The following is a 17,140-nucleotide window of genomic DNA, read 5'->3' as shown; positions in this document are numbered from 1 at the left end:
CGCCGCCATGCGGCAGCGGCTACACAGCGCACCCGGCCCTGCGCCTATCACCGCGCATCCCACCCGTCACGGCCCGCCTACCACCTAATCTCCCTCACTGATTGGTTCTCCGACACGTCAATCAAGGTACGGCGGCCATGTTGAGTGTGGCATGGCCACGTGGCGGTGCTGCGGGCCGCGCCCGGCCCCGCCCCAGAGTGGTGCAGCGGCCACCTTGAGTGTGGCGTAGCGGCGGCCATTTACTTAGGCCTTTAGTATCACTTAAAAATATATATGTTTGCAATCACGAAATCCTAAGTGTGGGAAGGCTGGACTGGCGGGGACCTCCTCCCTGATCTCCCAGTAGGAGAGCAGGTGGGCAGGGGTTCTGCCTGGAAAGAGATGGGCCTGCGGTCCTTTGCCCACCATGCCTGACAGTCTGGAGTTGGCTCTGGAAAACCCATTCCATGTTCAGCTGCCTCTTCCATACAAACCTTAATTTCCCACAGGCTCTTTTCCCTCCTCCTGTCTCTCTTCTCTCTAGGTCTGGCTCGTTTGCTCCTTCTTCCATAGCAGATGCTCACCCTGGAGCCCACATCCCTGAGCGTCCGTATTGGAGCTGTTCCCTGCCTGGGAGCTGGATTTTGAGTCAGGATTTCCTGCTCTGCTGACTGATGCCTGCTCCAATTGCTCCTCCTAGAGCTGTCAGAGCTCCTGATGGACTTTATCCCTCTGGTTCATCCATGTGGCAGGTTCATTTCCTGCTCTGTCATCCAGCCTTGTCCTGCATTTCTGAGTGCCTGGCGCTCCGGACACACACTGGACACCCTTGATGTCCATCCACTGCGCTGGTGCGTGGAGGGGACACAAGGAATGTGAAAGGACAAGGTCTGTGTCTCCACCTGCCCAGCACATGGAGAGAGCAGAGGGGATCCATGGCTCCTTTGCTCTCTGCCCCACAGTGCAAGGACACGTGTTCCCAGCTCCAAGCTGGGTTTTCCTCGTGCTCCCCAGATGACAGAACTGCCCCCGTGGATGTTATCCTGCCCTTTGATCCCACCTGGCGAGCCCCAGGCAGGGCCAGCCAGGGAATGACACTTGATTAAGGATCACTGTGGGACTCTGAGCTGGGTTAAGCCTGGCACTCCCACTCCAGGAAACCAGGCTTCTCCTGCTGTGATCTTTGAAGCCCCAGAGGAAGTTGGGGAGGGGCTGCTGTGACTGGAGGGGACTGGCTGGTCCTGCGTTTGTAGGGGAAGCTGTGATGAGCACCACGATTAAGAGCAGGTCGAGGATGACTCCTAATTCCCTGCCCTCCAATGCTGTGTGCCCACAGACTGGGACTGCACCCCTCAATTCCCTCTGCCCCTCCTGGGGACTCACCTTTCTTCCACCCACAAAACGTGGCTGAGGAGGGAGCGTTGCCCCAGCTGAGTCTGGGGCTCGGCAGTAACAGATTGCAGGAATCCCTCCTCCCAATGAGTTGTCCTCTGTGTCTCCATGAGAAACGAGTCCACCTCTCCACTGAGGAATGTCTCTGACATCCATCATAGATGGATACAGTTTAAGGCCAAAAGGGACTGTTAAATCATGGAATTCACTCTCCTGCACGTCGCAGTCGATAGGTTTCCAGTGACTTATGGCTTTATGGAAGCAGATCACTCCTCTCTCTGTGAAAGCATCTTTCTCACAAAGGCTCATCTTGATTTTCCCTGGATACAAAGATAATGCTGCTCTTGGCAGCTTGTTCTAGTGGCTGAGCACCTTCTCTGTCAGGACACGGTCCTCATTTCCAACTGCAATGTGCCTTTCTTTGCCTTTTGCATCATTTCACAGCCAGCCAGGGAGCCGAATCCTGTTGCAGAAGCACAACTTCCAAACCTTTTTGTGACATTTACACAGAGAAGCTGAGGTGACTCGATGACTTGCTTTTTCTGGACCACACTAAAAAGACTCCAGGAAGCTTTTCCTCATTTTTAAAGCTTCCCATGCCTTGCCTCCACTTCTTTTCAGACTCATCTAATGATGAATACAATCAAGAAGTGTTCAAATAGATTTTAGAAGAAAACCTCTGTTTTGCGTGTCTCCTTCTCTGCCTTCAGCTATTTTCCCTGGGAAAGATCCTGGAATGCACCCTGACACAAAAACAAGGACAATATCTGTATTTAGTATTTGAAATCACATCAGGCCAGTCTCTGCCAGTCTGGATTCCCTTTCTGTATGGTGCAGGAGAGCAGCCACACAACCAGTGTGGAAACATTCCCAGATGCCAGGCACAGAGCTGGATGGGAGATTCTGCTAATATCTATTAAAACTTGTTTAATCACCTGATTAAAGACACATTTTCATTTTTTAGTTCTCTGGTACTTCAAGGCCTGGGTGAAAAAGAACAGCACTTCTGTTTGTTAATCACATTGAGGGAGTATAAATGAAATGATAAAAAACAGAAAGGCTTTCAAAACTAAACATGTAGCAGATGCCATTTCCCTGACTATCAGAGCAGAGATGCTCTGGAACAATCTCCCAGCCAGGGCTTAAACGGGAAGGGCCAGGATGCACCTGGGAACCTCCTAAACCACTGAACTTTGAGGGCAGAGTGTGGAAAAATGGGCAAAAAAATAGTGAAAGGGAAAGCTGGCAAAAGGTGGAGGGCCCTCACCCACTGTCAAAGGATGACAGTGGGAATCACTGACCTTCCTGGGAAACATCACCCCGCTGGGAGAGAGCTGCTCCTCAGAGATGCTCCTCTGAAAGGAGTATCTGTATCAGGTAAGATTAAAGTCCTTTGGTTTTAAGGACTTTGCTGGTTCCTCCCTCACACCCGTGCGGGCTGGGTACACCTTGCAGCCCTTACCCTGGTGCTGAGGCTGTGAGGGTGGCGAGGCCCTGGCACAGCCTGCCCAGAGCACGGATTCCTGGCAGTGTCCAAGGCCAGGCTGGACACTGGGGCTCGGAGCACGCTGGGACAGTGGAAGGTGTCCCTACCCATAGCAGGGGGAGGAACTGGACGATTCTCCTTGTCCCTCCCAACCCAACCCATTCCCGGCCCGTAGGAGAGGGAAGCGCCCACAGCGCGTGCGCGGGGCGGGCGGAGCGCCGGCTCCGGGAGCGCGGGGGGGGCGAAGCGGCGGCACCGACACCGACAGCGGCACCGGCATTGGCACCTCACCGGGGCTCGCAGCCTTCGCCGGGGAGGAGGAGGACGAGGAGAAGCAGGAGGAGGCGGAGAGAAGCGGTCGCGGGTGCCGCCGCGGGGAGCGGAGCGAGCGCGGGGCGGCGGCGGCGGCTCCTCCATCATGTCGTCGGGCGGGGACTTCGGGAACCCGCTGCGGAAATTCAAGCTGGTGTTCCTGGGCGAGCAGAGCGGTGAGTCACCCACCCCGACACTCGCCCGCCCTCGTGGGGGCACGAAGGGACCCCCTCCTCATCCTCCCCGACATCCTCATGAGTGTCTCTGACACCCACCCGCCCTCATGGGGTCTGACGGGATCCCCCTTCTCACCCTTCACGGCACCCACACACCCTCATGGGGTCTGATGGGATCCCCCTCCTCGTTCTCCCCGACATCCACACACCCTCATGGGGTCTGACGGGATCCCCCTCCTCGTTCTCCTCAACATCCACACACCCTCATGGGGTCTGACGGGATCCCCCTCCTCACCCTTCACGGCACCCACACACCCTCGTGGGGTCTGATGGGATCCCCCTCCTCGTTCTCCTCAATATCCACACACCCTCATGGGGTCTGATGGGATCCCCCTCTCCACCCTTCCCGACACCCAGCCTCCCTCATGAGAGTCCCTGACACCCACCCACCCTGGTGGGGGTCTGCGGGCTTCAGCTCTGGTTTAACCCCCCAAAAACCACCAAAGCCCATCTCCAGAAACAGTTGCTGATTCATTCGATCCCAGCTCGTCTGTTTTTTTGGGGGGGCAGGAGTCTCAATCCGCAGCGTTTACTGTGTAAATACAGCGTTTTTCCATAATGGAGTTATGTCTTGGCAGAGCGACGCTCTGAATATTTAATTCAGTCAGCGAGGTTTTCTTCCCTGTCTTTGGAATGAAAAAAACCCCCAACCTAAACAATGTCTCCTCCTCCTTTAATGGAAGGCCTCTATCTCCAATACTGCATTCCAAATGTTCCCCTTAGAAGAGTTTTCTTTAAAAAAATAAATAAAAGTTCCTTTATGAGATGCTTTGTGTAATTCTGGGTAGATACTGTGCGATCTATGACATAATGAATAGGTGCAAATAGGTTTTCTGTCTCAGGGCGGGGTATTTGCTCCCTCAGCCACCTTTGGTCCCTGTGATAGGAGATGATGAAATACTAGTTGTTTTTTTTTTTGGCCAAATTAGTTGTATCTTGGTGTTTCCTCACTCAGATGTGGATGAGCTTGGTGATAAGGCTGCTGTTGAAATTATTTACCTGTACATTGGCAATTTCCTTTAGTCTGTTCCTTGAATCAGTCTCATTTTATGATTTTGGGGTTGAAACAGCTCTTCTCATATCAGGGATCTGGGGAGCACGAGTGCAACTTGATTATTTATTATTTTTTAGGAAAGTCACCTGATCTGCTTGGTAAGGTGCTATTTGGCCAGCCATTTTATGAGGATTTTAGGTGAGGGTCATGTGTAGAAAATGCTGGTGTTTTTTAAGCTTTTTTTGTTTGGTTGTTTTTTTCCCAGGTATTTGATAACAGGAATCTGAAATATTAGCAATGCATTTGCAAAATCCTTGGCTTGTTTACCTGTATATCTGAGCTTCAGTATCATGAAGCTTTTCAAATACCTCCATGGAAGGTTGTGGCACCTGGTGCAGATCTTAAATCTCAGCAGCTCTTCATTTACACGTGGATTTCTTGTCTCTTCTAGCAGACATAACGTCAGATATCTGCTTCCTCTAGGAATTATTCTTCCCCTCTCAGCTAATCATCTGTTTTTATACTGAAAGGTTTTAAATAATTCCCAGTCAAACCTAGGGAGGAGAGAAGGGATTCTGTGGGTTCAGCACAGCGAAATCTTCCTGACTGAATATTCCCAGCCCCGCAACTGCTGCCTGGGCTGGAGCTTACGGATGGGTGGGAGCTGACTGGAATCCGGGGCCAGCTGCAGGGTGGGCTCCAGCCCTGCCTTTGTCTGGGATGCTGGGCGATGACTCCGTGCCAGCTCCGTGTCCGCGCATCCCGCGGGTGCTGCAGCGTGGGCATGCTCCAACACGGCGCTCCATGAGTCTGCCTCTGATGGAGACACGTCCCTTCCTGGATTGAAGCTCTTCAGATGTCTCTGTCATGATGTCACTCCCTGTAATCTTTTTTTTTATTATATTTTTGCTGCCCGAAGGATGCAGAGCTCTCGTTCCAAGTGGCTCCTGGAGGAATAAACATCCTCATAATATTTGGAGAAAACTGCAGAAGAATCTGGTGTTGCAAAAAGGGAGCTGGAGTGGGCTCTGCTCACACCTTGTTCTTTGTCTGGAAGGTTAAGGGAGGTGCAGAAATAAAAGTTTTTAGGATAGCAGCTTTCATAACCCAGGAGATCTTTGTGCAACTGTTGCGCTGGATTGCTGCATTTGCTTCCTGCTCAGATGAGAGGTTCTCTGCCCTGTTGGAAGGCTGTAATTAAAGATATCCTCTTGCTGCTGGTGCGGAGGCTGAGTGCTCTGGGTTCATTTACATCCAGGGACTTCAGGATGACAAATGAAATGGTACAAAGGGCTGCGATGGCCATTAGCTGCCTCAGCATCTAGAGCTGGCTGATGGCAGAGCTGTGCTGAGTGTACACAGCCTCACCAATAAACCTGTATCTTACGGCTGAGGAAATCTAAACTGCAGTTCCTTACTGGGCAGGCTTTGCAGCCCTTCCATGGGAAATCTAGAAGCATCCCTGGGCGTTTTGTTTCCATGTGAGAGTGGGATTGCACAGCAGATACAGTGTGTGCTTTTCTCCGCTCTCCTCAGCCATATTGTGGGAGTTCAGTGCCGTATCCCTCAGCACCGCATGGACTGCAGTGGCTCTGCCTCGTGCTGTTCATCACTTGCTGCAGATGCTCTTTCCCATGCTAACATGCTGATTTTCCTTGCTCCTCAGTCCCCAAAATCCCCTTGTCTGTGGGGCTTGTGTCCCCCACGCCCTTCCCAGGCCCAGCCTGGGGACTTGCTGTGTGTGCTGTGGGTGCATCATGAGAATCTTCTCCTCTCTTTCCATCTCTATTTTTATAAACTTGTACAGGGATACAGCATTGGCTGGCTAGCAAGAAGGCAACTTCACCAGCACTCTCCTTAATTGAATTACTTTTCTCAATGATTGAAGATTATACAGAGTTTAGCAGTTTTAAATATGCTAATCTTTGCTAAAAAGGCAGGGAGAGCTCTGTGCTGAGGGATTAGATGGAGCTATTGTGTGTGGGGAAGTATGTTTCTTACTGCCTTTGATCTGGTTTTATCAGGTGATTTTCATCAGTGCTAATACCTTAAATTTAAGGAATTCTGATTTCTGGGTCACATCAGGGAGTGGACACATCACTTCCATTGGGGTAACTTGCAGTAAATATGACACATATGAAACTATTAATAACCTCTTTAGTTCTGCTTTGCATAGGAACACCTCTTCTTAATAAATGGATTTTTTTTTTTTTTTTTTGATTGAGTGGGCAGAACTGAATGCTGGGGCACTGCAACAGAAAAATTTGTTTGTCACGTGAGTTTCTACTGCAGGTTTCATTGGCGAGCAGGTCTGAAGGGCAACAACGTGTACAGAAAGCAAAAGAACTCCCTGTTGTCTCTGTGCTAGGATTCTGCATAAGATCTTGAAGGAAATTAGAACCAGTTGCATTTTGGTCTTTTTTTTTATCAGGAGCTGAGATTTTTAATATTGAAAACGCACTGATAAGTGCAGTGTAATAACTTTTGAAAGATAACTGTTTGGAAAGCACTAATGAGCTGTTCTGTTGCATAACGATGTTGGTACAGGCACTGCTGAGCAGTGTGATGTGTCTCATTAGATAACTGGGGAGCTGCAGGTGCTTTGTGTGTGACATGGGGCTGGTGTAACACTGTTCCCAGTAGGCATGGACTCATCCCTGTGCTGCCTAAAACTCCCTTGTTTCTAAGGAATTCTCAGCTTGACCAGCTCCAGAGAGCTATTACCTCGGTGCACTGGTGGTTTAGAAGCTTATGCCCTCCCCTCTCTTTAATTTCCTAACATTGTGGTTTTCTTGTGGCTGGGCCTTCACGTATTTGGGGTTCTCTTTGGACTGCATGAATTTTCAATGAGTTTCTGAACTCAGGCTTCACATCTGGAAGTGGAATATCAGCAAGGCATCCCAGCAAAAGGGGAAGTCAGGGAACACCAGGAGGCCTGTATGGATGAACAAGGAATTCCTGGACAACCTCAAACCCAAAATGGAAGCCTGGAAGAGGGTGGAAGTGGGGACAGGTAGCCTGGGAGGAATGCACAGAAATGGTTTGAGCAGCCAGAGATCAGGTTAGGAAACCCAAAGCCCTGATACAATTAAATCCGGCCAGTCATCAGGGGCAGCAAGAAAAGCTTCTGTAGTGATAAAGGAAGACCAGGAAAAGTGTGTGTTCTCTCCAGAAGGAAACAGGAGACCTGATTACCCAGGATATGGAGAAGGCTGAGGTACTCAATGACTTTCTTTGCCTCAGTCTTCACCTGTGTTCTTCAGGGGTCAGTCATGGGATCAGCACTGTTGAACATCTTCACTGATGGCAGGTCCCTTCCCACTCAAACTATTCTGGGCTTCCTTCATAGTGCAGCATTCTTGGTGTCTGATCCTTCCTCGCTGTCCTAAAGATCTTGAACTCCACCATTTCTCTCCACTCTCTTCTCCATCGCTGAAAAATCCCTTCCTACAGCAATGTGTGGAAGAAGCACGGAGAAAAAGACATCAGTGTTCTGTGGTGTCTGTTCTCACTGTGCCTTTTGATCCCTGTCTATTTGTGGGAGCTTCTGAAGGAGCTGTGCCTATTGAAAGGAGGAATAGCTGTGCCTTTCTGAACTGTACTCTCCTCTCTGCAGCTCAGAAATAATCTGTGATTTGGAAGGAAATGATCATCTTTTTCCTTGATGTGACATAATGGATTTTCTATCTGCAGCTCTTGGGGTGCTGGTGGTACCTGGCACTGGATGCAGGCTCTGCAAAGCAGATGTCTGAAAGCTTTTGCTGAAGCTTTAAGTGGGACTAATGGAGAAACAAAGGCAGGGAAGCTCTGAGCCCACCTTAGCAGACAATGTGACATTTGGGAATTATCAGAGCCAACAGCCATTTTTCTCAGTTTCAGTGATGGTTAAAAATCTGTCTTCTGTAATCAGTCTGTGAGGAAATAGCTGTCTTTTAGTTACTTGCTAATTTAGTCCAGATGTTTAAAGGCATTTTGTTGTGTTCATGCGTATACAAGTACCTGTTGTGTACACTAATGATTATAAAACTCCAAACCAACCAACCAAAACAAGCCAGCTAACCCCTTCAATGCTTTGAAACGTGGCTCAGAAAACCCCACATGTTGCTGTCTCAACATGAGCACCATCAGATTTTTCAAGGCAACCTCCAAAATTTTTCTGTGAGTTTTCTGTAAGAGCAGTAACCTTGTGATACATGAATGTTTCTGAACAGGTATGGAAATGCTGATGCATTTCTCCCAGTATGGAGCAGGGAAAAGACCTCTGAGGTCATCAGGTCCAACCCTTGACTGATCAAGGACTTGATGATCATGGAGATCTTTTCTAACCTAGATGCTCCTGAGATTCTGTAAAAGCTATTTTGAAAATTAACATATACCATCAAAATGGGTGTGACACGTTAATATAAATTATTTATGGAAGTAGTTTAAATGAAAAATGTGTTTCTTGGCAAGCAAACAGCAGCCAAAATGTGGACTTGCAGTGAAAGTCAAATTTTTCAGGTCTCTTTGCTTGATTTATTTACTGAGCTCACACAAAGTTGAAAAGCTAAATGAATTCTTTGTTTTCCCCTCAGCATAAACCCAACTCTTCTGGCTCTAATATAATGAAAGGCCCAGGGACAGTGAACAATTCCATCAATTATTTTATGTCAGATATTTTCCTTTTATGTTCAAACCATGTTCTGGAATATTTTGGTGATATTAACTGGAAAAAATGACTTTTGTGTGTTTCACTACTATTTAACTTTTATCCAAATGAAACCTAGTGCATCACAAAAAATAATAGAAAGAAAAAGATAATCTGGGAAGCAAATATTGTGTGAAATTAAACGTAAATAAATTCAGTGTGAGCTCCGAGTTGTCAAGCCCCTTACTTGCTTCTGGCTGCCTCCCGTTGTGTCTGGCAAAAAAGGAATTTTGGGAAGGAAGTCCTTATTCAGCTGTCCAGCACAATAGTGCATTGAATTAATTTGACTTCTTAGAGCGAGGGTGTATCTTGCCTGATTTTTGTCCCTGGTTTGCATGTCCTTTCTGCTGGACCCCTGTAAACCAGCATGGGCACATGCTGATGTCACCACAGCAGCTGCTGCCACTGGAATGAGCAGGGGTTTTGGGGCTCACTTGGAAGTGTCTCCATGCCTTGGATAGCTGCCAGTATCCCCTGGAGATGCCACCCAGCTATTCTGAGATTCTCAGGCTCGTAGTGTTCTCTCATCCAGACGTGTGTAGGTGTTACCAACACACAGAATTAAGGCCTTGCCTTAACTCTAAAGCATGTTTTCCCAGAATTGAAAGAGTTGGGAAGAAATACTGGAGCAGTACTGATGAGCAATATTTTGTCTTCAGACATGGCCAGAACCAAGAAGGGGCAGCTAAACCTGCTAATGAGAAAATGTCTTAAGTTTCAGTTGGTCTTTTCTCTGTCTCAAATTGTGATCCTTTAAACCTCTGTACTATTAACATTTGCACCATATAGATGAGTGCCATTTATCCTGCTAAGTGACTTTCCTTTAATGGTTTGCTTCTTCAGGAGCACTCAGCAATCACTGCAGTAAAAAACAAGCCATTCCAGCATTTCTGTAATTAATGCAGGGGCCAGTTTATTCCATTCCACTAAATGCTTCCTGCTGTGCTTCCTGTCCATGCCCCTGTCTAGGTTTGAGTTACAGCAAGTTAATTTTCATAACGTTCTTGATATGTGCAACACAAAGTGAAGGGGATTAAAGCTGGAATAGATGTGTGGCTAAAAGGAGAGGGGCCCTTGGAGGGTGCAGCATCCGTGGCAAAGCTCCAAGCAGTAGCTGATGCAGGATTGGCAGGATCCCTGTCAGTGGCTTTGTCAGGGGTATATGTAGCTGCTGTTGGAGTTGGGAATTGTTGGAGAAGAGAATTCCTCTTAACAGGTTGGAACTTCAGTCCTGCAAGATCTCTGGAGCTGCACAGGAGTGGGCAGACAGCAGTGGATTAATGTGAGGGCAGGAGTGTTTCTCTGCAGCTTCCTTTTTATATAATGGAGATGTTGCCTTTTCGGGGAGTAGAAGATACTCATTCCTGTCCTCCTCTGCTGGTACAGAATCAGCTGTGAGAACCCTTGGTGTCAGTGACAGGAGGATTTTTTTGAATGGCCTCAGGGAAGGAAGGCTTAGTAGAGAAATCTGAATTGGCTGGGTGATGGAACCATCCAGAGTGGTGGAGATGGAGAAGGAAGTTCTGACTCCTCTCTGACTTTCCTTGGCAGCAGTAGGCAGGTCTTCATGCTCCAGGTGTGCTGCCTTCTTTGTCTCGTCTATAGTACCTCATTATTTTTTTCCTCTTCCCCTTACTTGCTTTTGGAGCAGCTTTTGGGCGTTTTGTCCTTGGCTCACTCCAAATGGCTGAAAAGTCACTTGTGTCCACATAAAACCCAGGATGGCTTTCCTCAGATGAGCTGGTGCTGCTGATTGGGATAAAGTCAGAGGTGAATCCTTCAGCAGAGCAGCTGGAATCCTTCAGCAGAGCAGCTGGACACAGCTGGAGGAGGGGGCCAATGGCTGAACAGTTGCAGGATCATCACAAGGAAATCCCAATTATTTTTTTTTCCTGACCTTGGAATGCTTTACAAAGAGGTTTTCACAGGGTTGGTCTATTCTAGTCTCACTGCCAGACTCACTCTCCAGTTCTTGTAATTTCTTCTCAGCTTCTCCAGCTGCCTCTTAATATTAAATATTTATGTATTCAAATGATAATTATGTTCCTATTCTTTCTGTTCTTGCAGCTTCCCATTTTTCTTCCCTAGCTGAGTTATCTTTGGTCTTTTTTCACTGGGCAGTCATCAGAGTGGCTTTTATCCACCACTGTACAGTCGTGAACATAATTCTCTTCCACTTTTTTTGTTTTATTTTTAGTTGCTCTTAAACCACAGTGTGACTTGGAGAAAAGAATGTTTTTTTTTCCCTGACACTGCATAAACAGTAGGCAGATCAAACGCTGGTGTCCCATAAAATTGACCTCTTTATTTGGATGCTGTAGTGCAACAGCAGACTTGAAGACAGCTTTCCCCAGTGCAAAAAGCTTTTCCAATCTTGACTCATCAGCTGGTTTGGTGTTAAAATATTTCCCCCCTCTCTGGTGAAATGCAAAGAGCTTTGTGGACTCTGTACTGTCACAGTGAGTAATTTACAGTTAAAAATAAATTCCTTGGCCTTAGGAATTTTACATCTTCGCTTAAAAATGCAAGAGAGATTTTAGGAAACTCAAAAGGAACCTTGTGTGGATTACTACACATTGCCTCCAGTAAATCCTGCCATCTAGAGAAAAATTTCCCTGGAGGATTGTGTGGCTGATGTTTTAAATGGTTGTTTAGTCTGTACAAGCCTTGCACTGCTGAGAGCAAGGCAGAGGTTTGAGATCTGGCTTTGCCTGCCTGGTTCCAGATCCCAGGAAGGGCAAAAGCTTTTTAGCTTTTCCTTTTGGAAACTGGAGGAGGGGAAGAAGTGTCCTACATGAGATGGTTTTGAAATGTCTCAAAACAGCTCTGTGCTTTTCTCTGGATTTGATGCTTCTCAACTGCTTGCCTAAAACCCTGAGTCTAGAGCCAACCCTGTGGTGCACTTAAAGCTGGTTTTAGGTAGATTAGTCTGAAGAGCCCAAAATATTTTCTGTGCACGTTTATACAAGGAATTGCTCAAGTTAGAAACAAGTCTTAGAGAATAAACATTAAAATTAAATAGGAACTTAACTAGTATATGTCCTTAATATGAAGGAATTGTTCTTCTGGAAAATACTGCTAGAGGAAAGTATTTATTTCAAGATACTGTATCCCAGTTGGAGTATAGATAATCCTTGTCTAAAGAATTTTCTTTTCTAAACCCTGTTTCTCATATAAACACTTTTTTTTTTTTTTTTTACAGTTGAATCCCACAATTCCTTCTGAAATACCTGTTCATCTAGAAAAGATCAGAATACATCACCAACAGAACTTGTTCCATTTCCTATTTTGAGCCACATTTCTACCTTTTAAAGACCAGCTATTTTTATTTCTAAAATTCATATACATGAATATCAGACCTTGGGTTAGCAGACCCGTCAGGCTCCGTGGCCTCTTCCCAAGGCGTTTGTGAAGCACAGCTGGGAAGGAGCAAGTTCATTGTCAGCTGGCTGAAACTCCATATGGAGAGGTCACTGTCTCAGTTAGGAAGAAGTTAGAGGAAAAGAGGAAGATTTTGGAGGAAAAGTTTCCCATTGAAAAGTTGGGAATTGATGTAATGGTTTAACATCCTTTGAGCTTGGAGTTCTTAATTTGCAGTGCAGGCAGCAGGAGCATCAAGTCTGATGGGCTCTGTCTTGCCCCAGTTCCCAGGAGAAGAGCTGGGGCAGCTGAGGAGCAGGAGATGTGGAGGAGAAAAGGATAGTGTTGTATCAGGATATCCTTTCCTTGAATCCTTAGCATCAGGGATTTGTAGCCATGTGCTGCCTGGACCCACCCAGAGCCTGCAGCTCCTTCAGCTGTGCTGATCTCACTTTCTGCACGGTTTGGGTTTCTGTTGCTAAAAACCAACTTGTGGTTGGGGTTTTTTTCATGCAAACCCCTGTGATTCTGTGCTGCCCTTGCTCACAGCCTGGTGTCCATGTCCTGTATTTTCCACCAGCTGTTTTCCCTGTGCTTGGCTGGGGAGCTGCATCATGTGCACAGACCCGTGTGTGTCGGTGCAGCTCCGGCTATTTTCGCAGCAGCAGTCCCCAGGTGTTCTCCACAGCCATCCCTGTCAGCTCGGATCAGCAGATGCCTGGAGGAGAGCTGTGCCTAATGAATGTTCTCTGGGCAGTTTTTTCCTTACAAGTTGCCTCTTCATAAGCCAGGCTGCATCGACCTTAAACCAGGATTATTTTAGGGTCTTGTCCAAACTCGCTTCTGAAGGAACACTCACCTGTGTGTCTGCCTGGAGAATGAGTTTGAGGGAGCTCCTGTAGAAGCTGTTCTGCACCTCCTGTGTGGAAAGAGCAGAGGACAGATCTTAATCCTTCCAGTGCTGCCCAGGAGATGGTAGGTTGTGGGAGTAAGATGGAATCATTGAGGAGAATGCTGTATGGAGCTCTTGTCCCCTTCTTCCTTTTCTTCTTTTTCTCCTCCTTTTCCTTCTTTTCCTTTTCTCCTTCCCCCAGCAGAAAAATTGTCACCACAGTGTGAGGGAGCAGAGATTTCTTTGTGGCAGTGTAGGGAGTCAGGAGAGGAGGGAGCAGGAGGAAATCTTTCCTTGCTTTGCCAGTGGGATAATGGTGCAGGGGAAACATAGGCAAAATTTAACTGAGTTAAAGGATGGAGGGAAGGGAAGGGGATGGAAATCCCTTGCATTTTAATAGGTCTCCTGAAACTTCTGTAATTCCTTGCTGGAAATAGCTGACTTAGCAGTGCTTGTTGTGCTTTCAAGGGCAAAACCATCACTGGGAAGAGAGCAGGAGTTTGTTCTGAGGGCTCCATTTGGCATGTGATCCAGGGAAGCAATGCCTGGATTCCCTCAGCTGGATGCTGGCATCTGCTGGTTTAGCTTGCATCAGGGATCATGCTCAGTGCTCAAAGCAGGGAATGTTTCCCTTCAGAAATGCACCCTCAGGTGGCTGTCTCTCTCTCCTGCCTCAGGAATATAACTCAGGAGAGTGTTTCCATATTAGATGATGCATTAGCCTATCATTTGCAGTTAATTTAACAAAATTTTAAAAAAGTTACTTTTGGAAAACATTGTTCTGCTTGAGGATTTTTATGCAGATTTCTGTCTAAACTGCCCATGAATATGGTTTGTTATAGGAACAAATACTGCGTTAAAGGTATTTAAACCAAAAATTCATAATTACATTTTCAGTGTCTGCTTCTTCTTTCCAAAATGGTTTGGGAGCATTTAGTTTCTGAGTTAAATTGAGGACTTAGAGTGGCTGTGAATCTGGAAATCAGTTGAAGGGCTCTCTTGTGCTTCAGGTGATGGAGGAGCTCTTGGCTCCTTCCCCTTTTGCCTGTGTGGAATTTGCACTTTCCAGAACCATTCCTGGCAGAGCAGATTCACCCTTCCAACATAATGTCTGTCCAGAGTGGCTTAATTACTTTTGATCTCCGTATGTAGCATTTTATTTCTTTCAAGCCTTTTACAAGCAGATAATTATAAAATACTGGGATGTAATAATTGGATCTTATGAATGATTAATTACTGAAGGTCTCCTGGTGGGTTTTTGCTCAGTCCTACACTGGTTTTTAATGGAAAGTTAGAATGATAGAACCTGAAAGTAATAGATGCTTCAAAAAGTGTTTTCATCCCCATGGGCTTTAAATGCCATCATATATAAAGTGAGTACTGAGCCACCCTTGCATGACAATAATAAAACTTCAGTATTGGGCTCTGAAACTTGATAGGTCAAATTTTTGTGTGAGAATGGAATGGAATAGAATTTTTGGAGGTGTCTCTAAAAACATTTGTCTCATTGTGCTCACAGCAAAGCTGTAATAATGTGGGATAATGTTGAGTTCTTAAATTTCAACCCAAACACTGCAATCCAAAATTGATACTTTGTCCATAAATTGAGTCACTAAGATGATGTTTTTCTGGAGTGGTGCTGTTTTGGGTTATTGGAGCAATAATGAGCAGAGTGTTCTGTGGAGAAGGAAATAGTAAATGTGAATCTTGTGAATCCTCGTACTCTGCCTCAGGGGCAGGCAGCCATTCCCAACTAAACTGCAGCTGGAATGAAGAGCTTGGCACTAGCCAGGATCTAATACTGTTCCTCCTTTCTTTCCCCAGTCATCCTCCAGCTCCTCTGCCTCACAAATATGCTCTTAAATGTTTTTTTTTTTCCTCACAGAAATGTATTTGGAAATATCACCTAGCTAAATATTGAGGATAGGCTCCAGTCCAGTTATGGAATATGTCTTCCCAGGGTGAAACCCAGTGCTTCAAACCAAAGTGAGGAGTCCAAAAAAGGTGACTTTGTGAGAACTGCTGCTGTTGATCATCTTTAGAAAAAATAATTTCTGAGGTGTAGGAGCAGCTTTCCAAGTAACATCTCCTGCATGGAATGTCTTCCTCTTTCCAGCCTGTGCTGCACATGCCAGCTGAGCTGTTAATCAGGTCCACATGGAACTCCCACAGCTCAGAGCTCCTTCCTCCACTCCCTGTGCCTTGCTCCTAAGAAGTTTTGTGTACAGTCTGTGGTCACATGGACTTCTGGACTACTAAATCTTCCTTCTTCCTTAGCTCCATGGTCATCCACACCTTATCAGAAGATCCCCGGGGTCTTCTGATTCAGTATTTCCAAGTGCTGCTTTGTGTTACCAGTGTTTATGGCTGAGGGTTCTGAGGCATTTTGTTAGCAGTAAAGTCCTTTGGAGAATATTTGAAACTTCATTGGAAACTATTTTAAAAACCTTAACTATGTGAGATATGAAGGAAAGCAAAATCCTCAGGCTGTGGCGAAAAAATATCCTCGTGGGTCTGTTAATTTTGGAATTTTTTTTCATTCCTGGCAAATAATGAGAGACTGCACTGAAGTCTTTGAAATGTAAAGGCGGCCTGTGAGTACCCTTTAGTTAATTAACCAAGCCTGATATCCATGAAAACGTGAGTGTATCATCCACAATTCCTGTTCTTTGGTTGGTGTTAAACTCATCCATGTGGAAGTGAAAGGCATCCTAATTTGGATTTCTCTCACAGTCACTGTAGTGTAAATCTGAACTATCCACTCTGATCCCTGTCCTCCAGAGGGCCAAGATTTCTGCCCCATGCTGTGACATGGGATGGGACACAGCTGGATGCTCATCTTGGCTTTTGGGCTTTCCATGCTTTTGTGACACTTGTCTTGCACCTCTTAGGAGTCAGAACTGCTCAGGGTCTTCCCTTTAAGCGCTTTGTCTCATCACTTAGGGGCAAAATTCTTGTGTCTCCCTGTTCTCTTGTTTTCCTTATCTTTGCAGTTACTTCAGATCTTGATCTTCTGGTTACCTTATCTTGGATTTGTTCTTCCTCATTTGAATGAAACCACACTTGCCACACTGTGCAGCAATTGGCAAGTGAGATTCCCTTCCTGCTTCTGCTGTTCCCTGTTGTTCCAGGTGTTCACATGCATGTTTCATTTACCCCCTTGCAGCATTTTGGTTTCAGCTCTTCACAGGATTCCAAGGCTCTTCCTCCAAGCCAAAACTCCTTCTTTGCTTGGCTATGGGAAGTTGAAGACAGTTCTGGCTTCCACCCCAGTTTAACCTAAATTAAATTAAAAAAGCCCATCCAGCATCCAGAAACGGGCAGGACTTTAGTTCTGCAGACCTCAGTTACCTTCAGCCATATTTAATCAGAATATTTCCCCCTTCTGTATGAAATGATGGGAGACTCAGCACTCTGAACATGAGAGATGGCAGCTGTTCCTCCAACAGAAAACTGGAAGTCTGGCTCCTCACGTGGCATTGTGTCACTTCCCAGAGGCTTGGTGTTATCCTGGGGGAGGAGAACTGGGATTGCCTGGAGGTCTTCCACTTGTGACACTTGTTTTGGCTCTGTTGCTTTTAGAAACCTTTCAAACTGTGAAAATAGCACTGGTTGTTACAGGCTTGGCTTGGAGTTCCTCTGCAGAAAACCAGACAAGGGGTTTATCTCTAGAACATAAGGCACAGATTTTAAAATGAATTTTTATAGCTGTGCTTAGGAGGTAACATTTCCATGGTTTTTTTTTTTATTTTACTAGACCGAGAGAGTAATCGAATTATTATATTTAATACATCTGCTCCTT

General features: G+C 46.2%; 1 protein-coding gene across 2 annotated transcripts in view; it reads left to right on the top strand.

The window, feature by feature from the left end:
• The first annotated feature begins 3,072 nt into the window (after positions 1-3,072).
• The window catches only part of RAB6A (RAB6A, member RAS oncogene family), a 42,483-nt gene continuing 28,415 nt past the window's right edge, over positions 3,073-17,140 (top strand). For both annotated transcript variants that reach the window (XM_015626713.3, XM_015626719.2), the window contains exon 1: positions 3,073-3,345. In XM_015626713.3, the coding sequence (XP_015482199.1) occupies positions 3,276-3,345 (70 nt within the window). In that variant the 5' untranslated portion in view covers positions 3,073-3,275. The remainder of the gene's footprint in view (positions 3,346-17,140) is intronic.

The sequence above is a fragment of the Parus major genome, chromosome 1 (assembly GCF_001522545.3).
Source record: "Parus major isolate Abel chromosome 1, Parus_major1.1, whole genome shotgun sequence".
In the NCBI taxonomy this organism is placed as follows: domain Eukaryota; kingdom Metazoa; phylum Chordata; class Aves; order Passeriformes; family Paridae; genus Parus; species Parus major.
The sequence above is the reverse complement of the archived record's forward strand: the minus strand, read 5'-3'. Positions and strand labels throughout refer to the sequence as shown.